This window comes from Perna viridis, chromosome 4 (genome assembly GCF_037379345.1).
Source record: "Perna viridis isolate PV_CMFRI_1.1 ecotype Kerala chromosome 4, ASM3737934v1, whole genome shotgun sequence".
NCBI classification, from domain to species: domain Eukaryota; kingdom Metazoa; phylum Mollusca; class Bivalvia; order Mytilida; family Mytilidae; genus Perna; species Perna viridis.
Genome location: NC_142448.1, coordinates 3,449,884 through 3,468,859, shown reverse-complemented (window position 1 = coordinate 3,468,859; position 18,976 = coordinate 3,449,884). Strand labels below are relative to the sequence as shown.

General features: G+C 35.0%; 1 protein-coding gene and 1 long non-coding RNA gene across 2 annotated transcripts in view; one reads left to right on the top strand and one right to left on the bottom strand.

The window, feature by feature from the left end:
* LOC148618475 (uncharacterized) overlaps positions 1-18,976 on the bottom strand; it is a 65,792-nt gene that overhangs the window by 40,244 nt on the left and 6,572 nt on the right. Inside the window, exons 3-6 of the mRNA XM_088577452.1 lie at positions 16,235-16,396; positions 10,957-11,136; positions 8,852-10,472; positions 1,465-1,646 (exon numbers count right to left, since the gene is read on the bottom strand). Coding sequence (XP_088433578.1) covers positions 1,465-1,646; positions 8,852-10,472; positions 10,957-11,136; positions 16,235-16,396 — 2,145 coding nt within the window. The remainder of the gene's footprint in view (positions 1-1,464; positions 1,647-8,851; positions 10,473-10,956; positions 11,137-16,234; positions 16,397-18,976) is intronic.
* On the top strand, positions 1,620-18,889 carry LOC148618476 (uncharacterized). Its single transcript, XR_015921386.1, has 3 exons — positions 1,620-1,742; positions 10,940-11,150; positions 18,398-18,889. It is a non-coding gene; the product is annotated as an uncharacterized LOC148618476 (long non-coding RNA).

Sequence of the window (18,976 nt, the reverse complement as noted above, 5' to 3'; positions counted from 1 at the left end):
GTGAAGCCTAATCTCCATAATGATTTTTAAATATACCCCTATCTTGTGAAAACACTGGGATTTCCCATGCTATTTATAGACACTTCACTTCCGGTGACCAGTACTGCACTGCAAGTCTGCTAACCCCACATGCCATTCTGAGGATTGTGAGCTGACATATGTAGAATCATGCTGATATATAGTCCTCTGCAGGTTAAAGTTAAGGTAAAGTCCAGAGAAGCCATTGAATATTGTGAAATTAGCATAGAAGCCTATGGAAAGTGGAATTAGTGGTTTTTAGCCTACACAGGCGGTAATCACCATACGAGTGTGTTGTACACAGACGGTAATCACCTTACGAGTGTGTTGCAAACTTGGCATTTTTAATATGTCGTCTATGTAAGCATCTCCACCTACCTTTCAATTAATCGCTGAATTTCCTCTGACCCTGTTTACACCACCTCTTTTCTATCCGAATAAAAAAGAAGATGGTTGCAAGATCAGAAGAGATTTGGAGTAAAGCCATTGTTGTTAAGTATACAGGGTTCGACATTAACGGTTGCCCGATTGCCCGGGGCAAGTAAATCGCCGGTCTGGGCAAGTAAAAACGACATCAAAGTTGCCCGACTGGGCAAGTGAAAAAAATATGTGCCCAAATTACATTATTTCTGACCATCGCAGCTCTAAAACATCGAAAATTACTTCTGTATAGTTCGCCGTTCTTCCCGACCTTGCTGACCTAGATTATCATTGGATAGTTTTCTGATTTTCCCTTTGCCAAAAATAGATCGTATGATATTAATGTCGACCAATCGGATGCGTCCAATTGTACATCTATTTTCGTTATCCAATTGAACATCGCGATTTATTTATGGAATTTCTTACTTTGGAAAACTGTAAGAAATCTGTATCGAAAACTTCGAAAATATGAGAGAAAAAGAGAAATAAAATTCTATTGACGATAGTTATTGTTGTCCATTTGTTAAACTAAAGATGTGAAATAAAAACTCCTCACATGAATACTTGTAATTTCTTTGCTTCTTGTTTTACCCCTTATTCCCGCAAAAAAAATATGACGGCTTTTCGATTTATTTGGCTTGCAATTAATCAATTCTCCCCAAGTGTCGAGGGAGTAAACACTATATAGTGACACAAAGTTCCGGGCAAGTATTTCAATATTTCGGGCAAGTGAATCACATATGTGCAAGTCAAAGTAAGTGTTTGAAACAGAAACATACAGAAATGAAACGAGCTTAACATACCTTTCTACCTATTTTGGACTATTTTATCGATACTGTAATTGTAAGTGCTGGAATTTGTGAAAATCAGCCAAAAAATAAAAAGAAATACGAACCTTATTCAAAATAAGGCACACGACAACGTAGGTACATAGTTGACAAATTGATTAGGAAAAAGTGAGTTATCTCCCTTCAACATTTTTTAAAATTTTCTACATGTAATACTAAAAGAAGAAATGATAACAACCTGACATCATCCAGTTTGTCCAGTTATGATTGTAAGATTTTTCCTTTGTTAGGAGGTCTAGATTCCAAACATTCCAAGAGAACCTGGCTCCCTTCAATTGATCAGCGGTGCAGGTAGGACAGGATGATCTCAGAGATAACATTGAAGTCAGTGCTGTTTTCTTCATACAGTTCAATCGACATCTTCAAACAAAATGAAAAACGAAAGTAGAAAAAAAATATTTAATTCATATCATATATCAACGATTAAATCTAATGGATTTGGTAATTAAATTATAGGTAAGTTGACCCTTATATGTAAAAATGATTTACTGCATGTGTAAAAAGTAGTATTTTGGCATATATTGAAAAGTACCCGGAACAACAAAAGAATGATAAAATAAACTAATCTTACATCATTAAGGAATAAAAAATACACACGGAAAAACAGACAGCACAAAGCATTGTTTTATTTTACATTCATTGAACGTTTTTATACAAACACTCTTTAAGTAAGCAAAATTTCCATATTTTAATACAGAAATTTAAGATTATAACTAGTAAACAAGCAGACAGCAACGGCACAAATTAGAAATTGACTTCTACCGCTGATATATTCCCACTGGATGCACGAATCCAGTTAAAATCCGATGTCGACCCCGGTGCAAAGACCACCTATTCCTGGTCCATGCTCCCAGTTTTTAGTGAAGTCAGAGTTGCTCATTTGCTGTTATTACTTTGTATGTATGATTTTAGTTACTTTATGTTCTTTGTTGTGTATGTCTGTTTTCCATGTCTGGTCTTTGTCCCTGGATTGCATTCTTTTGATTACCGCTATAACCTTGGTTCCCTTGATTACCCTTTCAAGACAGTCGATGTTGGCGCGTGCAACTCGTTGCAGATGTAGAACAATGGATTCACATTTACATATGACAGTAATTATCATATATAATATTAATTGAGCATAAATATTCGCCTTTCCAATTCAATAGAAATTCTAAGTGCAAACCACCGATCGCAAGTATTTGTAAATCATTCCCTCCCAGTTTCCGTTTTAGGCTCAAATATTTTACTAATAAATATTAAAGCGCGGTCGCCGCTTGGTCAGTTTTGTAGTTTGCTTTTTCTAAAACCAATAGCAGTAATGTTAAGAACAAATACTGACAATCGCTATCGTATTGAAGGCTTTGTCTAGAGACGGGTTAGAAGAAAGTGTTTCACTAGCCTGTTATTTTGGACCGGCCTTGCCGGATGTCGAAAGCAATGCCGATTGATATCTAAATCACCCCAGGGATCAGGAAGCATTTCACGCCCGTTCAGAGTACTAACCCTACACTAGTACAAAAGGATGTAAGAACTAGGTCCAAGCAAAATCGGGCCCTGTTAGTGAGTGAAAATTCGAAACTGGAGATGCAGTGTGAAGATTTGGAACTGCAGTTGGAGCAGGCTATACTGTTCAAGGACCAAGTAGATCCATCGAAGGCTCTAACATTAGAACTTCAGCTGCATATCTCACGTACTTTATTTACTAACACTACAGCACCAAAAACAAAAGCAAACAAATGGTTGATCGCCTGTTCATGACATCTGTCGATACATCTTTGATATAGGTAATTATAAATAGATAAAATCCCTTTGGGTCAAGTGTCTGTTCGCGAGTATAAGCATCATGAAGATATAATTCGAACCGGGAAGTTATCTTTGCAAGACATTAATGGTAACATGGAAACATTATATATGCTATTTCATCAAAACTTCGAACAATAGGGAAGCTTATGGATTCGAACAACAAAAGAGACCTGGGGGTCCTATTATGGCTGAACGGCCGTGAATTCTGTCGAAAGTTCAGTTCCGGATTTTGTTAATTGCAGCACTGCCGTAAGGCAAACAACTGCGCGATTGGTTTCTCACGAGGACACAATCATTCAAAAAAGGATGATGCAAACCAGCCAAATCCAACCTCTTCGATGAAGTAGCATTCCATGTAACTGTTCAACATATGCGCATATAATATGTAATCAACATTTAAATTCAAAGGTATCAATGTTACCGACCACAGAACCAGATTTTCAATTTATTATTGATGGCATCCAAAATGGGTTTTCGATCGATCAACAATTTAAAAAAAATTGTGTTGTGATAATTATAGATCGGCATTATCAAATAAAATTAAAGTTGAAAATGTGATGAGTCAGGAATAAAAAATGAAAGTTACGTGGTAACCGACAAAAGGCCTTTCATTACTAGAGAATTAGGATGATTTAGGGTGAAGTTATTCAGGATATCGGTATGTGAAAGTCAGATATGTACCTCAAATATATCGATCACCCATTGCAAAGTAATTTTGAGAAGTGAATAGATGAAAATTGGGCATAGTATAAACAGCATTAAATAGCAAGCGGACATGTCAAAGAACACACATAATAATTCAAACCTGGAAACAAAATGATTCAATCATATTTTTAGATAAAAAAAATCCTGGTATACGATATGCTCGGTTACTATACTTCATGGGGTCATTCATGATAATCATGTTGCAAACAGTATTATGTTTGCTAATGTTTATATGATCTCTGTGTTATAATTGTCTCAAGCAATAAATAACTGCAAACAACGTTGTTCTTATTGCGAGTTAATTGAAGTAAACGATTATTTTACAATTCGGATTCTCGAATGATTGCGAGAAGTTCACGATCATTTTCGATGGATTAACGGATAAACACGATTTTGTGCAATAACGAATACTTTACCTAGGACGAAGAGAGTTAGGTTGGAGTGTCATTGGGAGAAGTTCGAAGATTGAAAGAAATTTGTGAATAATATAAACTTGGCTCTCTCGTAAAACATGACAAATCTCTCCTGAATGTTCAATTGAAGAATGCATAAAGCTGACGTGTATGACTTTATATTGAGTAAATGTAACGTACCCCTTTGAAAATTAGTTATCTTCCGTAAAACACTCGAAACTTAACCGCAAATGTTGTAAAAACTCGTTGGGTTATCGTTTACCATTTGTTGATCATCCGTAAAAGCTTGGACAAAATTGTAACAATTATTCTTTTAAAATAATATGGTATACGCACTCGTGAATTGCTCGTATTTAACCGTAATTATCGTGAACTGTTATCGTAAACGCATCGCATTCATTCTTAGTAAATCGTTAAGAGTTGTTTATGCTCATTAACCATTCATAAGTCACTTGTAAAAGTCGCTTATTTGCAAGGGTTCATGTAATTTTTTAGGATTCGTACTAAGAACAATACATATTGTATCTGATAGGGGTATAAAAAAATGGCGGAAAGGGACATCGCTTATCTTTTGTGAAGTGAAGAATTAGTCGAACCTCTAGAAAAAGAACAAACCGATGTCAATTACAGTTGACAAAATCAAAATTTAAACAATTTTGTAAACTTCAATGAGAGACCATGCTTTACATGCTTTTCGAACTTCGGGCAAGGATCCGTATTGAATAACTGTACATTTAACTAAAATTTCAATGTTCTGTCAATGTCCCAGTCGTGCTGTGATTGTAACCGACCGAGAAAGTCTAGGGACATTTTGCCTATCGACTCATTTGATAGTTGAAGGACGGACAGGAGGTACCTTTCTCCTCTCTCCCGCCCAAATTCTCCCTGTCTTCCTTCACCCCGTCCGCCGTCTCATAGTTTACAGAACCGAGTGAAGATAATGATAACAACACTATATTTGACATAAAGCAATATAAGAATAGTGTCTAATTTAAAAATCACACCTCGGCAAAAAAAATACTTCAAGAACAATTTAATACTATATGATTAAAAAGATTATTGCATGAGTATTAGTGCAATTATGATATCTGCTCGGGCCAATTTTCGCCAATATGCATGCAATAACCCAGTAGTATATAACATAGCAACAGTAATAATTTGGTCAATAATTTGGACGTCTCATTAGCTCAACTGGCCATGTGCACTATTACCATCACTTGGCGTCCGTCATCGTCGTCGTTAACAATTTATTCAAACATCTCCTCTGAAACTACTTGACCTATTAGAACCAAATTTGTTAGGAATGTTCATTAAGGTGTTCTAATTGAGGATTTATTTGATTTGTCGAAAAGTAAGGCCGCCTTTACTAAAAATAGAACATAGCGATCAGACAGAACTTTTTCACATATATCTCCAAAATCATTTGGTTTAGCCAAATTCTGACAAAATAAACGTGTTTAGCATGATGATATCGCTTAGTGGTAAAATTTCGGACATGGGATAAAAGTGTTTAGGATAATGAGATCTCTCAGTGGTCAAATTTTCGTTCAAATCTGTTAAGCCATGTTGGAAGGGTATTCAAGGATACAAGATTCTAGTAGTTATTGCCCTTTTTCGACGTTTTTTTTTTCTCGTTATTTTTAATGTTATTTCTTTCAAAAATCTTCTCCTCTGACACTACCCCTCCGATTATAACTAAACTTGGTATGAATGTTTCTTAGGGTATTCTGCATATTACTGATGTGGGGATTTTTTATCCGTCGAAAAACATGGCCACTGTTACTGAAAATAGAACAAGGGGTCAGTCAAAAGTTTTTTTGCATATATCTCCCACACTGTTAGATTTAGCCAAATTTTTTCAGTTGCCAAAATGATCCATACTCTGAGGCCTACTAAAGTCTGCAGGAAACAGAGTTTTCGGGCAATTTTTTGTACTTGAAAGGTGAAAAATTACATTTTTAATAGATTCCAGTCAACATCTTGAATACTATGACAGATAGAAGGAACTTTCAAATGCTGAAATGATCCGTATGATAAGGCTAAAAACCACTAATTCCACTTCCCATAGGCTTCTATGCTAATTTCACAATATTCAATGGCTTCTCTGGACTTTACCTTAACTTCAACCTGCAGATGACTATATATCAGCATGATTCTACATATGTCAGCTCACAATCCTCAGAATGGCATGTGGGGTCAGCAGACTTGCAGTGCAGTACTGGTCACCGGAAGTGAAGGGTCTATAAATAGCATGGGAAATCCCAGTGTTTTCACAAGATAGGGGTATATTTAAAAATCATTATGGAGATTAGGCTTCACATCACAAGAAGCAAAATGCACCTATAAAATGTACAGAAATGTTTTTCCTTTCAGAAACTGTTTAAATTTTTTAAATAAGATGAGAACTTTTTTCACAGCACTATGAGGAACAGGGGTAATTTCTGCGTAGGACTATTTTTGCGTACGTTCCAAATGCTCATTGGTTGAATTGGTGGTCTGTAACCATAAGACCTACAAACTTTGAAGTCTAAAAGTATACGGGATCAACGTTGTCAGGCGACTCCTTGTAAGAGTTAATGCCCTTGAAGGCTTAAAATGTGTTTTTAGCAGCTTAAAAACTTTAATCGATAGAAAGAAACTTTCAATTATTGAAATGGGCCTTCTGAGAAGTCCTACAAAAGTCTTTTTTGAGTTAAAATTGTCGGGCACCTCCTTGTTAGAGTTATTGACCTGGAAAGGCTAAAATTTAATGAGGTGAGCGATTCAGGCTCCTGGGAGACTCTCTGTTGAGTAAATCTGTATTTTAGTCCCAAAAGTTCGTGCGAAATAAGGTATTTTGAAAATCAGCCATCTGATGTGGAGAGAACCTAATACGACAGGGGACTGGAACGTTCCGGATACCATTCTTCATTTAAATTACACCTGTTTGCAATAACATATATTACATCTGTCTATGAATAAATGCTTATCTACATTTAAACAATATATCCACCAAATTTCATTTTTTAATTTTAAGTTTTACAAAATTTGACGGGGGTAACTTGGTGGGCGAAACAGTGCGCCTTAATGTAACTGTATAGTGCACCCTAATATAAATAAAATGCTTCGTCGAGCGTAGCTAGATACGCCCGGATAGGTCGAACCCTGAACAGACAGGGCAAGTATGGACACAAAGTTCTAGCTTGATACAGCTATTACTTCTGAGTGTAATTAAATGTATAATGCATGATAACATTTTGACAAAATAGAAACTGTCATAAAACTTAAGTACTATTACTTGCTATAAGACTTTTAAAAGATAGGATGAACAGACAAACAGACGGACGGACAAAGTGCTGTCTACATAAATCTCAGAATTTGTATGAATTAAGTCCCATAACTCCAATGTACATGTATAATCCAAAATATATACATAATCAAACGTATTCGCGTACACTTATAGAAATTGTTTTTTCAACAAAGTTTCATCAATATTGCATGCTGGGAGCGTTTTGAGGTTATTGCGCAAATACGGAAATCCCCCTCCTTTAAGAATTAAGTCCCATTACTCAAAAATGAAAAATCATATCAATCAAACGAAACAGTTCACCAAAGTTTCATGAAATTAAGTGCAATTTCTATTCAGTTTGACTTTGAAAATTGAAAACATCCCTCTGTCTTATGAACAAAATCTCATAACTCAAGAATGAAAAATTATAAATTAATAAAACTCAACACCAATCAAAAGAAACCAAAGTTTCAAGTAAATAGGTGCAACTACAATTGACTTACAGTTGATAACTGCAAAATTTCCCTTTTTTATGAACAAGTCCCATAACTCAAAATTGTAAAATCACAAATGTTCTATAACTGAAAAAGAGCTTTCCTCAGTTTAAATAAATAATGCACCAAAATATCATTGAAATTGTTGCAGGAGTTTTGCGTTATAGTTCAAAAACAAAAAAAAATCACCCCATTTTTTCACGGACAAAGTTTCATAACCCAAAAACAAAATAAAATGAAATTATGAAAATCGAAAGGGAAATCATATCGATCGAACTATTCACCAAAGGTTCACATTAATGTATGAAGTGTGAACGAAGGATGGACAGACAGACGACACCGGTATACCATAATACAATTACGTCTCAAATGACGGGCATATTTAACGAATTATACATTATTAAATGTACTTTGAAACACATCGCTCCATTTTTTTTCATTTTAGGAGACTCTGTCTGGTCGTCTGTAGTTGTTTCCAAAATCAAAGTGTTACAAGCAATCCAATCGTCTGAAAAAGGTAGATTATTTGACTTGTAATCTGCCTTCTGGTCCCGGCACAACAAAAAAAAAAAAGAAAATTCGAAACTGTTTATTATCTCATCAATGTTAAAGACTTCGACTTCAGTTACCATGGAAGTTCTAAAATTTGATCTTATTTTTTGCAGCTTTTCACCAAATCAATGTTTGCATAACCAACTGGAACGGTTTATGTTGTTCATAAACCGCTTGGGTCACATGAAGTGTAAACTATCCCAAAATCAAAATCCTTAAAAATAAAAATATTTTTGTTAAGAAATACTATTCTAATAGTTATATAACATTCCTTGTATTAATACAATGAGTTAAAGAAAATTAAAGAGATGAACTGATTCATCCATTTAAAGAATAATATGTACTTACTCTACATTAAGCATAGATGGGTTCGTTTCAACTGATTGTGCGTGCTGTAGGAAGTGGGTGTATGACTTCTCAAACTCTACCCGTATATAGACTAAATAGCCAACACCGTCGGTCGCATTTTTTGCCGTAACAGTAAGATTAGCAGTACCATTCGGAGATGGTGTAAACAAATCACATCCGCTGGCACTTGCAACATCATTCTTTATCCAATCAATATAGAACAGCTCTTGTTTTTGCATTGTATACCAATTAAATGAATTTATAGTAACCATGCCAACAAATAAGTCCCCTAAGTAATCCAGTAAGCATTTCTCCGTGCCATCTATTGCTAGCATGAGATAGTTTGTTGTGCCTATATACTTTTGAAGTTCATATGCCTTCTCGACAGTGCCTTTGATACTAGAAAATGATCCAAACATCTGCAGAAATTCATTCTCGTACGTTTTTGATACATTAGCATTGTACAACCAAGTTTCTAGATCATCAAAGAAAGAAGCATTGGCTGATGGTGGAAGACCAGGCAATCCATTCAGTCCATATAAACCAGAAATAGTTAAGGTGCTCTCTGCTAATCTTATGTAGAAATTTGTAACATCCTCTATAAAGTCTCCATCTGAAAACAACATTTCTATGAGTTCTTTAAACTCATTTAGTATAACTGTTTCACTCGATGGAAAAGAAGCAACATAATCGGAGGAGGTTGTTACATTTTCATCCCTACTTTTCGGCTTTTTCTTTCTTTGATAATCTGACATATAATCTATGTCATAAAAAGCTGTTAAAGGAACTAGCTCATATTCAAAAGGTCCTTCTGGTTCTTGTGGCGTTTGATCAGAACAAGATTGGAAAGGTTTATCACATTCCATGTCATTTTTTGAACTTGCAGCAGCTTTTTCATATGAATAACTCACATTAAAATAATCAGCGGTTTGACATTGTGAGTTGTTGGCTTTCAGTGATAATACTTGGCTGTAAAGTTGAGACCTCTCTAAAAATGCAACAAAATTCTCTATTCTTGGAAGAAAGGTCGTTTCGTACCACTTTTTCTTTGCATCAACCACTGTGTCGTTGAAAAGTAGAATTGAATCAAAGTTGAATCGTAAAAGTGTATATATTTCCTTTGTGACAAAGTTTAAACACAGCCATTCAAAAGTAAGACCAGATGGATCACCTGGTCCTTTGGTTAGACTGTAAGATCCTGTAAGAGCATCGAATATGTGATCCCCCGTACCAATAGTTCTACCAGAACCCCCAGTTATGAAGGCTTGAGGAGGAGGATGTTCAATTTTAATATACATAGATTCTTCCATCCAGTGAGCCATCGACCGTCCGGGATAACCAATTCGTGCATATAACCTGTATACACCCAGCTCATACTTGCCGGGCTTAAATGTAAATTTAATTCTCCACAGTTTGTCAATCAGCAATTCTTCCGTCAAGTTTGTACCAGAAGGCGTTATTTTGTATAACTGCCAATATTGACGGACGATTGTTGAAGTGTTACATTTATTTTTCGTCATTAGAAAAATATCAACTTCTGCAGACGTGTAAATTACCATGGGCGTTTCCATCTTTGTGAATTTCGTGCTGAACATTTCAAAGGTCAGACATGGAGGAACAACTGTAATAGTATATTGTTTTTATTAGACATGTGTACTTATAAGTGAGTATTGCTAACATGTAAATGTGAAATATTATTAAAACTGATCAACAGGTTCCGAACAACGAACTTAGTAGTATATTATTATTATGTAGACAGCTAAACACACTCAATATTCATAAGCCTACCTTGGAACACTATAGTCTTAAACAATAACATCATAAATGATTCGTTCCAATGTCCCAATGGCCATATCGTATATTATACAGACCGACACATTATGGCTTGACTATAAAAAGTATTTGTATTTTGATTATATTGACCTTTCGCTTTTAAACGATGCGAAGTGTAAGGTGTTAATATTTATTTTTATTATTAATAAATATTCATTGCTTGGCCGAAAAAAAACACAACGTAAACATCTTATTTCTCATTTAAATGTCATTTATACACATATCATTAACTCAGTAAATGGTTCAATTGACTAGGTAAATGGTATCCTTACCTCTGCAGTTTCCATATTCTTGCTCATCGCCAACACAATAGTCACCAGCACATATCGGGGTCGGATCGTTACATGTCCGGGTTCGTAGACTCATGCCAGTACCATAGGAAGTTACACCGACTTGTTCTTTAACACAAGTCTGCCAAGCAGCCCAAATGCTCCATCCACCAGCTACTGGACCTGTTTAAAATAAGGTATTCATAAATTATTATGTAATATGAGACAGTCAGTTAAAACCTGAAACACTTGTGAAGGAGTAATCAAGGGAACCAAGGTTATAGCGGTAATCAAAAGAATGTAATCCAGGGACAAGGACCCGACATGGAAAACAGACATACACAACAAAGAACATACAGTAACTAAAATCATACATACAAAGTAACAAGAGCAAATGAGCAACTCGGACTCCACTAAAAAAACATAAATTCATGCCACCATTCATTTTGTAAACCTTCTTTTATTGTTCTAATTATCTTGAAATATATATAAAAAAAAAGTCGTCTCAACATACGGTTTGAAAAGTCGGAAGACACTCCGATTTATCATGGTCCAAAATGACTGTCCGACATTCGTTAGGAATTATGGATCCGAAATGTCTGTAGCGAACTGGATGGCATGATAAGTTTATTACGTCATTTTCTAAAAGTATTTTAGCCCCGTGTTTAGTCCATCCCTCTGAAAAAAGCTATGATTCGATTTCTATTTAATCATCAAAGCTAGCATTTTTTTTTCCGAGTATGGTTCTCAATCGCATTTTCAGAATTAAAAAAAAAACAGTTACCATTGTGCAATGTTGAGCTCCCCAATGCAAACCGAATAATGTTTTTTATGGTCACAATGAAATTCCTTCAAATATGAGACAGGTGAAACCTGAAAGGCTCCCGAAGATACTTAAATTGATGCAACCCTTCATTTTGTAAGCCCTATTTTATCATTCTAATAACCTTCAAATATGGTTTAAATCTTCCTAATGTCCTATTCATACACAGTCCGTATTGCAATGGTTCCAAATGTCTTATGGTCGAATTGTCCGGTATAGGTAAACAGTGTGGTACCAAAAAACGTCAAAACGTCTTTAAAGATTTTTTTTTAAATTTTATTTCGTTACGATTTGTTTCGTTTTCATTTTGCTTTAATTTATTTTGTTCAGAAATTATTTCGTTTCGATTCACTTTTTATCGATTGGGGAGCGTAGCGAGCCAAATTTTTTTTAAAGGTTTTACGCAGGTCAGAATATTTATTTTCAATTGACAAGCAAAGATCAGAATATTTATTTTCAATTCTCTAGCCAAGATCAGTATATTTAAAGGAAAACAATGACACGGTAAACAAATAGGTAATTATGGTGCTGATGGATACATAAATTACACCGTAAAGATCCACGAGTTCATGACGACGACCACAAAACTTATGAAATGATTACTACAATCTTGTAGCATCATAACTCTGTTCCAGCAGCCCAAATGAACGAAGTGTGTGTAGCTACGGCAAGCTCTGGCTCGTATGAGTTTGAAATGAAAACTCCATACACAAGAGTTGAAGGAATGTTGCCACATGAAAAGATAGTTGACAATGCGGAATGAAAAGTCATTGCGTTAGTCGTATAGGACATTACAAAATTTCAATAACACTTCCAATGTATTACAATGTGTACATTTTTACAAGATCCCATGAAGTTGGAACGGTATTCCTAAAACATTGCCTTTTATCAGACTTTATAGTATTATTTTATATTAAATCAACCTTTGAATGCGTGGGCGAATATTGTAACAGAATTGTATAGGTTGTTTATCTTATAAAATTTATATTCAAGAAACAGCACCACATCGATTTTGATTAATTTAGATTAAAATGTCCTTCATACTTATACTTAGTTTCCTTTTAGGAATGACATTGAAATTTTCTTAGTTGGTATAATGAATGACTATAACATATGACATTTGATCATGAAGCTAGTATGTGCATAACAGTATAACCATTCCTACTCAGCTATATCTACTACAATAAAGAATAAGCTTACATACGGTACATGTCTTCCTTGTTTGACGTTTATCGAAACAACATGTTTCAAATCATTCTACCTAATTGGTGACCCATAAAAACGCACTATACTAACCAATAAAAAGAGCCCTTAAAACCGTGAGATATCAGAAATTTAATTGAAAAACGCAGGCAAACATTTTCACAAGGAATCCAATTAAAATTATCAAACTACACCATGGTTAGTATAACTATATAAAATGGGGTATAGAGAGGTGAGTCCATGGGCAAAAGCACGCTTGAGAACACACAATCTGACAAACATAGGCTAGCTATACGAACATTAACCAAAACCCTGGGTGAACTAAGGTGCTTCAGAAAGGTCAGTAATTCTGCTTTTTGCAACAAAACACTCGCCGTTCTTCTCGATGAAGGTCATGTTTGGTAAAGAGGTAGAAACTCAACAAATAAAGTGCACTATTCTGGAAACAGATACGTCATAACGAGATGATGACGACCGAAGAACTTTTGAAGTGATGTTATTTGTCTCTGCGGACAAAACTTAAAAAAACATTGTATGTGCTTGTAAAACCAATTGTTTGGTCAAGGAATTGGGCATTGATAGCAACATCCCAGGTAATGCATTTTTGACAAAGCTGAAATTCTAAACAACCACAAGTCTTTCTTGTCTATTCTCAACATCGAAACAAAATGTGGTGACTTGCCTCTTTTTTATTTGATTCCCAAACTTCATAAGAACCCATACAAAGAAATATTACAGTATATAGCTAGAGCTTTATCTTGTACACGAAAGAGATGTCAATTCACCTAACAAAGATATTGTCCGCAGTGAAAGATTGACAGCAAGCTAATTTTAATACCACTTACTCTCGTAGTGGCATTAATCATATGTGGATACTTAAAAATTCTAAAGATTTACTTCAAAACCTAAAATCCTGCTGTTTTTCGTAAATAAGTTCTCTTCCAACTTTTGTCTTCTCAACACTTAACACTACGTTGCAACGTTATAAATTGAAATCGTAGTTAAAATAACTTATTCGTAAGTCTTTTACTGATTCGAGATGCTGTTCTTGGTTACAAATCCACTTATTTTTCTAGAACATTTCAGAAGGGTAACGTGTGCTACACAGAAAAGCAGGTTTGTTGCATGCCTGATTTCTTTATCGATAACACACTTGTCACATTTAGAGGAGCTATTTTCAGAAAAAAAGTTGGCATTCATATGAGTACTAATTCTGCTGCTCTCCTAACCGATTTATTTTTATATTTCATACGAGACTGATATTTTTGAAAATCTTGTAAAAAATAAAAAATATAAAAGATGCTAAATCCTTTAATTCCATACAGATAAATTGATGATGTATTGTCCATCAACAACCCTTCTTTAGGTTACCTTCAATACTTCAATATATCCACCACCAGAGCTCGAGATAAAGGAAAGTTTGTTCAGCATCTTTTGGACCTACATCTTAAATTTGACAACAGTGCCAGTACAAAGTTTTATAATAAAAGAGGCGACTATAGTTTTATAAAAATTTCCTTGCCATTGCAGCAATATATCTTCATCTCCTACATACGGTGTTCTTATTTCATGATTGATTCGCTAGAGCAAGTACTAACTACTCTGATTTCCTTGAACGCCATAAATATCCGCGTAACAGACTCCTGAATCAGGGGTGTGAGAAAATGCGTATCAAAGGATCTCTTACCCAATTATTTTTCAGTTATTCTAGTCCATGATTGAAAAAATACTCAATTTCTTCTAAAACAATGAGTAATGATTGCCTTTTTGTAAATTGTTCAATATACTGATATAACCACTGATTTATCACTCTATAGCATACAAATGCTATTTTATTACCACCAGTACACGTATATTCACGCTCCAATGGAAGAGGGAGGTTTGGTGCGATGTAAAAACCCTAAATTAAACCCACCAGGACCATTGCGGTAACAGTTAATCCGGTGATGTAATATCTATTTTGTCAGATTTATTATGGACTTGACTTTGTTATTGGTGTTCGGTAATTTTTGTTGTTACCCTTAATTGCAAACCGTATGATCTGTAAAATAGAAAATCTATAAGCTAGAAATGTTACTTCAGAGAAGTGGATAATTGACATTGAGATAATCAAAGTTTTTACGTACGCATGTCAGAGGTCAAGAAAGAATATCGTTTAGCTAGATCCTTTAATCTCAGTTTCCGCGATATAGATGACGTATTATCTTTAAGCAAGAGCTTGCCGAAACCACGCAGACTTTTTGTATCGCGCTAGACTTCTAATAAATAGCTTCTGGAACAGGGTTATGTTGCTACAAGATTGAAGTCATCACTACAGAAGTTTATGGTCGTCATCATTAACTCGTGGATCGCTACGGTGTATCCATCTGCGCCATGAAAACTGATTTGTTCAATGTGTCATAGTTTTTCTTTCCTCTTTCGTCTACCCCGGACATGCCTTTTTATGAACAACTCGGCGGGTGTTTCTAGAAAAGCAGAGGACGTTTACCCTACCGGTGCACCTGGTCCATGCTCCCAGTTTTTAGTGCAGTCCGAGTTGCTCATTTGCTTTTGTTATGTATTATTTAGTTACTCTATGTTCTTTGTTGTGTATGTCTGTTTTTCATGTCTGGTCATTGTCCCTGGATTACATTCTTTTGATCACCGCTATAACCTTGGTTTCATTGATTACTCTGTGTCTTTAGCGTTCTTCCATTGTCGGAGGCCAATATAAGAGCGTCTGTAGTGTTTATTTTTAAGGTCTTTGGGATAAATCAGGTGAAGAAAATCACCAAAATGAGGATTGTGAAATAATAATGTTTTCAATGCACAAAAAAAAAATAAATGCAGTAACTGTGGATAAAGTTGGCCTCGAAGGAATATAGAAACAATTAAATCGGACGGAAGATGTGTGTTATTTGTACCGATTAGTATTTCGTAGTTTGTTGAAAACTTATCAAAAAAGGTAACTATAAAACAAATAACTATGTGATATTGTCACCATCGTAGTAAATTGTTATTTCGAATAATTTTGACCAAAATATCTCCAATTAAAATAATGTGTTAATAGAAAAGTAGTATAGGAGAGGTAGAGAAATTTGATAGTTTAATGCTATTACATACTGCATTTAGAAAAAAAATAAATTCTATGCAAGGTTAGAAATCATATTTGATCAATCTTGTCAAAAATGGCAAATAGAAAATATTTAGCAAACACAAATTGATAATTATAATAGTCTAGAATACATGAATCATTAATTATATTTTCTGACTTACTGCATGTTTTCGTCAGTGTGTTTTGTCCAAAAAGACTGCAATCAGTTCCTCCATTGCATGGTGTAGGAGCCGTACATGTTCTGGTCTTTGTTGTAGCCTGGCCACACATATTAGAACAATCTTCCCATTCGCTCCATTGTGTGTAGCCACCATCAACAACCGCTGGATTCGTAATAAACACGTGTATGAATAAGTCATGCACCTACTACCGAATATGCAGTCTGATATTTGTGTTTACTTGAAATGAAGTTGAGTCGTTTAATTGTGGGATCATCACAATATTCCTCTAGTGGGAGCCTTACCCAGTAACTTGAATATAGCATAACCCTGCACATTATCTGGTGGCATAGCTCTGTGACTAATAAATGTGCGGTCTCCCTCCTCCCCACGAAACTAATTCAGTTTTGGCAAAGGGATAGATTGATAAGATTTGATAAAAATGTCGTTGAAGTTCAATTTGCTCAACTGGTAGTCTTTACTCTCACGGGAGGAATTTCTTTTAAATTTAAATTAAGATATGTATGCTATGGTCAAGCTGAAATATCAACTTCAATAAACATAAAAATAACAAAATTTTTATTCAATCAAATAATTTGTAACAAATTAATAGTAAATTGGACTGCACTATATATTTAAGCCTTTGCCTTTCCAAACAGACTTATGTTCTGAAAAAGCAGTAAATATATTTTTAAATTTGATATTTAGCAAAATATGGTTGTTGAGGCACGTATGAACACAAACGTCTTCGGGCTGATACCGAAGGCAATTTATAACATTCTGAAACTACTACATGGCAATACAAAGTCACTTTACAGAAGCAAAAATATGTTTTGAAGAGAATGCAAACTTCTACATACTTTGTTAACAAGAAAAGTGCGGAAAACTGAGTCTGCATTATTTTTCAAAAACATTTCTTTTCCATAACTCATAAAAAAAAATCAACGGACCGAACTTGATGATCTGTGACTAGTCGTGGTAAAGAAATGTACTTAATATAAAGTGAATATCTGCATGTATTACAAAAAAAAGTGCAGTAATTTGAGTTCATCAGCGGATAGGAACAAAATTCTAACTGGATCTGTACCAATTATTGAAAAAATACTACTTGCCGCACTGACGGACGAACAGAGTGCAAACCTAAAATAACATTCGGCGAAAGTTGCTGACAGGGAACTATTATATAACGAGAATAGGTATGGTGCACATGTCAAAGAGACAACAACACCACCGGTATAAAAATGTCTGCCTAAGGCCACCCATTGATCCAATGAACGACGAAGGAACCCAAAACATGATTAAACACAGGTACAGCGAAAAAGTTGTCCCTGTATATTCATGTAACATAAAAGTAAACTAAAGGTTAAAACGAAACAGGATCTAGAGATACCACTTGTATTGTTTTAAGGAAGAATTATGTATGAAGAAGCATTCAGGTTCAGGGACAATAATTGTATTTTGACATCAAAACTAAAAGCTACTTGGCAAGTAATCAGGCGCGTAGCTACCGTTAGGCAAAAAAGCTTTTGACTGCACTTAATTTTGCCAATTTTTTTTTTTTTTTTTTTTTTTTTAAGATAAAATACATCCAGGAGAGGCATAAATGATGCTCTAAAACGCTATCCCCGCGGAGCTTCGGGGGGGGGCTCGCCCCCCTGGACCCCCTACCAGGGCTCCGCCCCAGACCCCCTGCCGTAATTTTGCCTACACTTCAATTTGGCCTCAGCTACGCGCCTGGTAATGTCCTAGATATTGACTTTTGCGGAACCTAAATATTCTAAGATGAATACGAGGTTATAATCTTATGATCAGTTGAAGCATTTAAACTTTAATTGCAACATGTTCTAGTGATATACAATAACCGCCTTCATTAGCATCGTAAGCTCTAACTTTTAAATTGTTCAGTACTAGATCAATGGTATCATCTGCAGTCTTGTTGATAGAAAATCAAGAAGTACTATTCAAAATGAAGAATGACAAATAAAAAATAGATAGAAATAAATATTTATAATGAGAAAATAACGTAGGTCTACATTGCATGGTGGAACATATATGCACAGAATTATTATGTCTGGTGGAAACGTGAGGACAGACATTTAAGAATTTTAATGTGATCACTTGATATTCTAAAGGTAGAAGATATTTATATAATTATCTTGATTCCAGACGATCCCATTCAAACGTTTCACTCAGCATAACTGCGATGTCTGTAACCGCTATTATACCGAAGTCTACGTTCAGGCGAGCTGTGCTTGCTCCTACACAGAGGAATACAGCGAATTATGGAAGGAGGTTATTATAGAGAATTTTGAACTGTAACTGTGTCCTGAACTATGTTCTTACGAAAACGAAACATTATTCTAAATTCTTCTAGATCGTGAGCTGATATTTAGTTTTGAAAGCGAGGATTACACATTCTTTGTTAAACTTTGCCACTCACATGTTGCATAATGTGTTGCAAAATTTGGCCGATCGACTAAACTGATTCTCTAGTTATGCACGACATGTCATCTGCAAATGATTCGAGTGTACCTTTTTATAACCTCTATTGAATAATGTTAAACATTGTATTGCACTTTTTAGTGTGTCCTTGTGTGATGTAAACTTAGTCATTAATCATGTTTTTTTCTTCTTTCGTCCATTTTAGTGTTACTTTAATATAACTGTTACATTGTATAATCTAATTTATGAGGAAATTAAAATATGTATACATGAATGAATGATCTAAACGTACATGTCCAACCT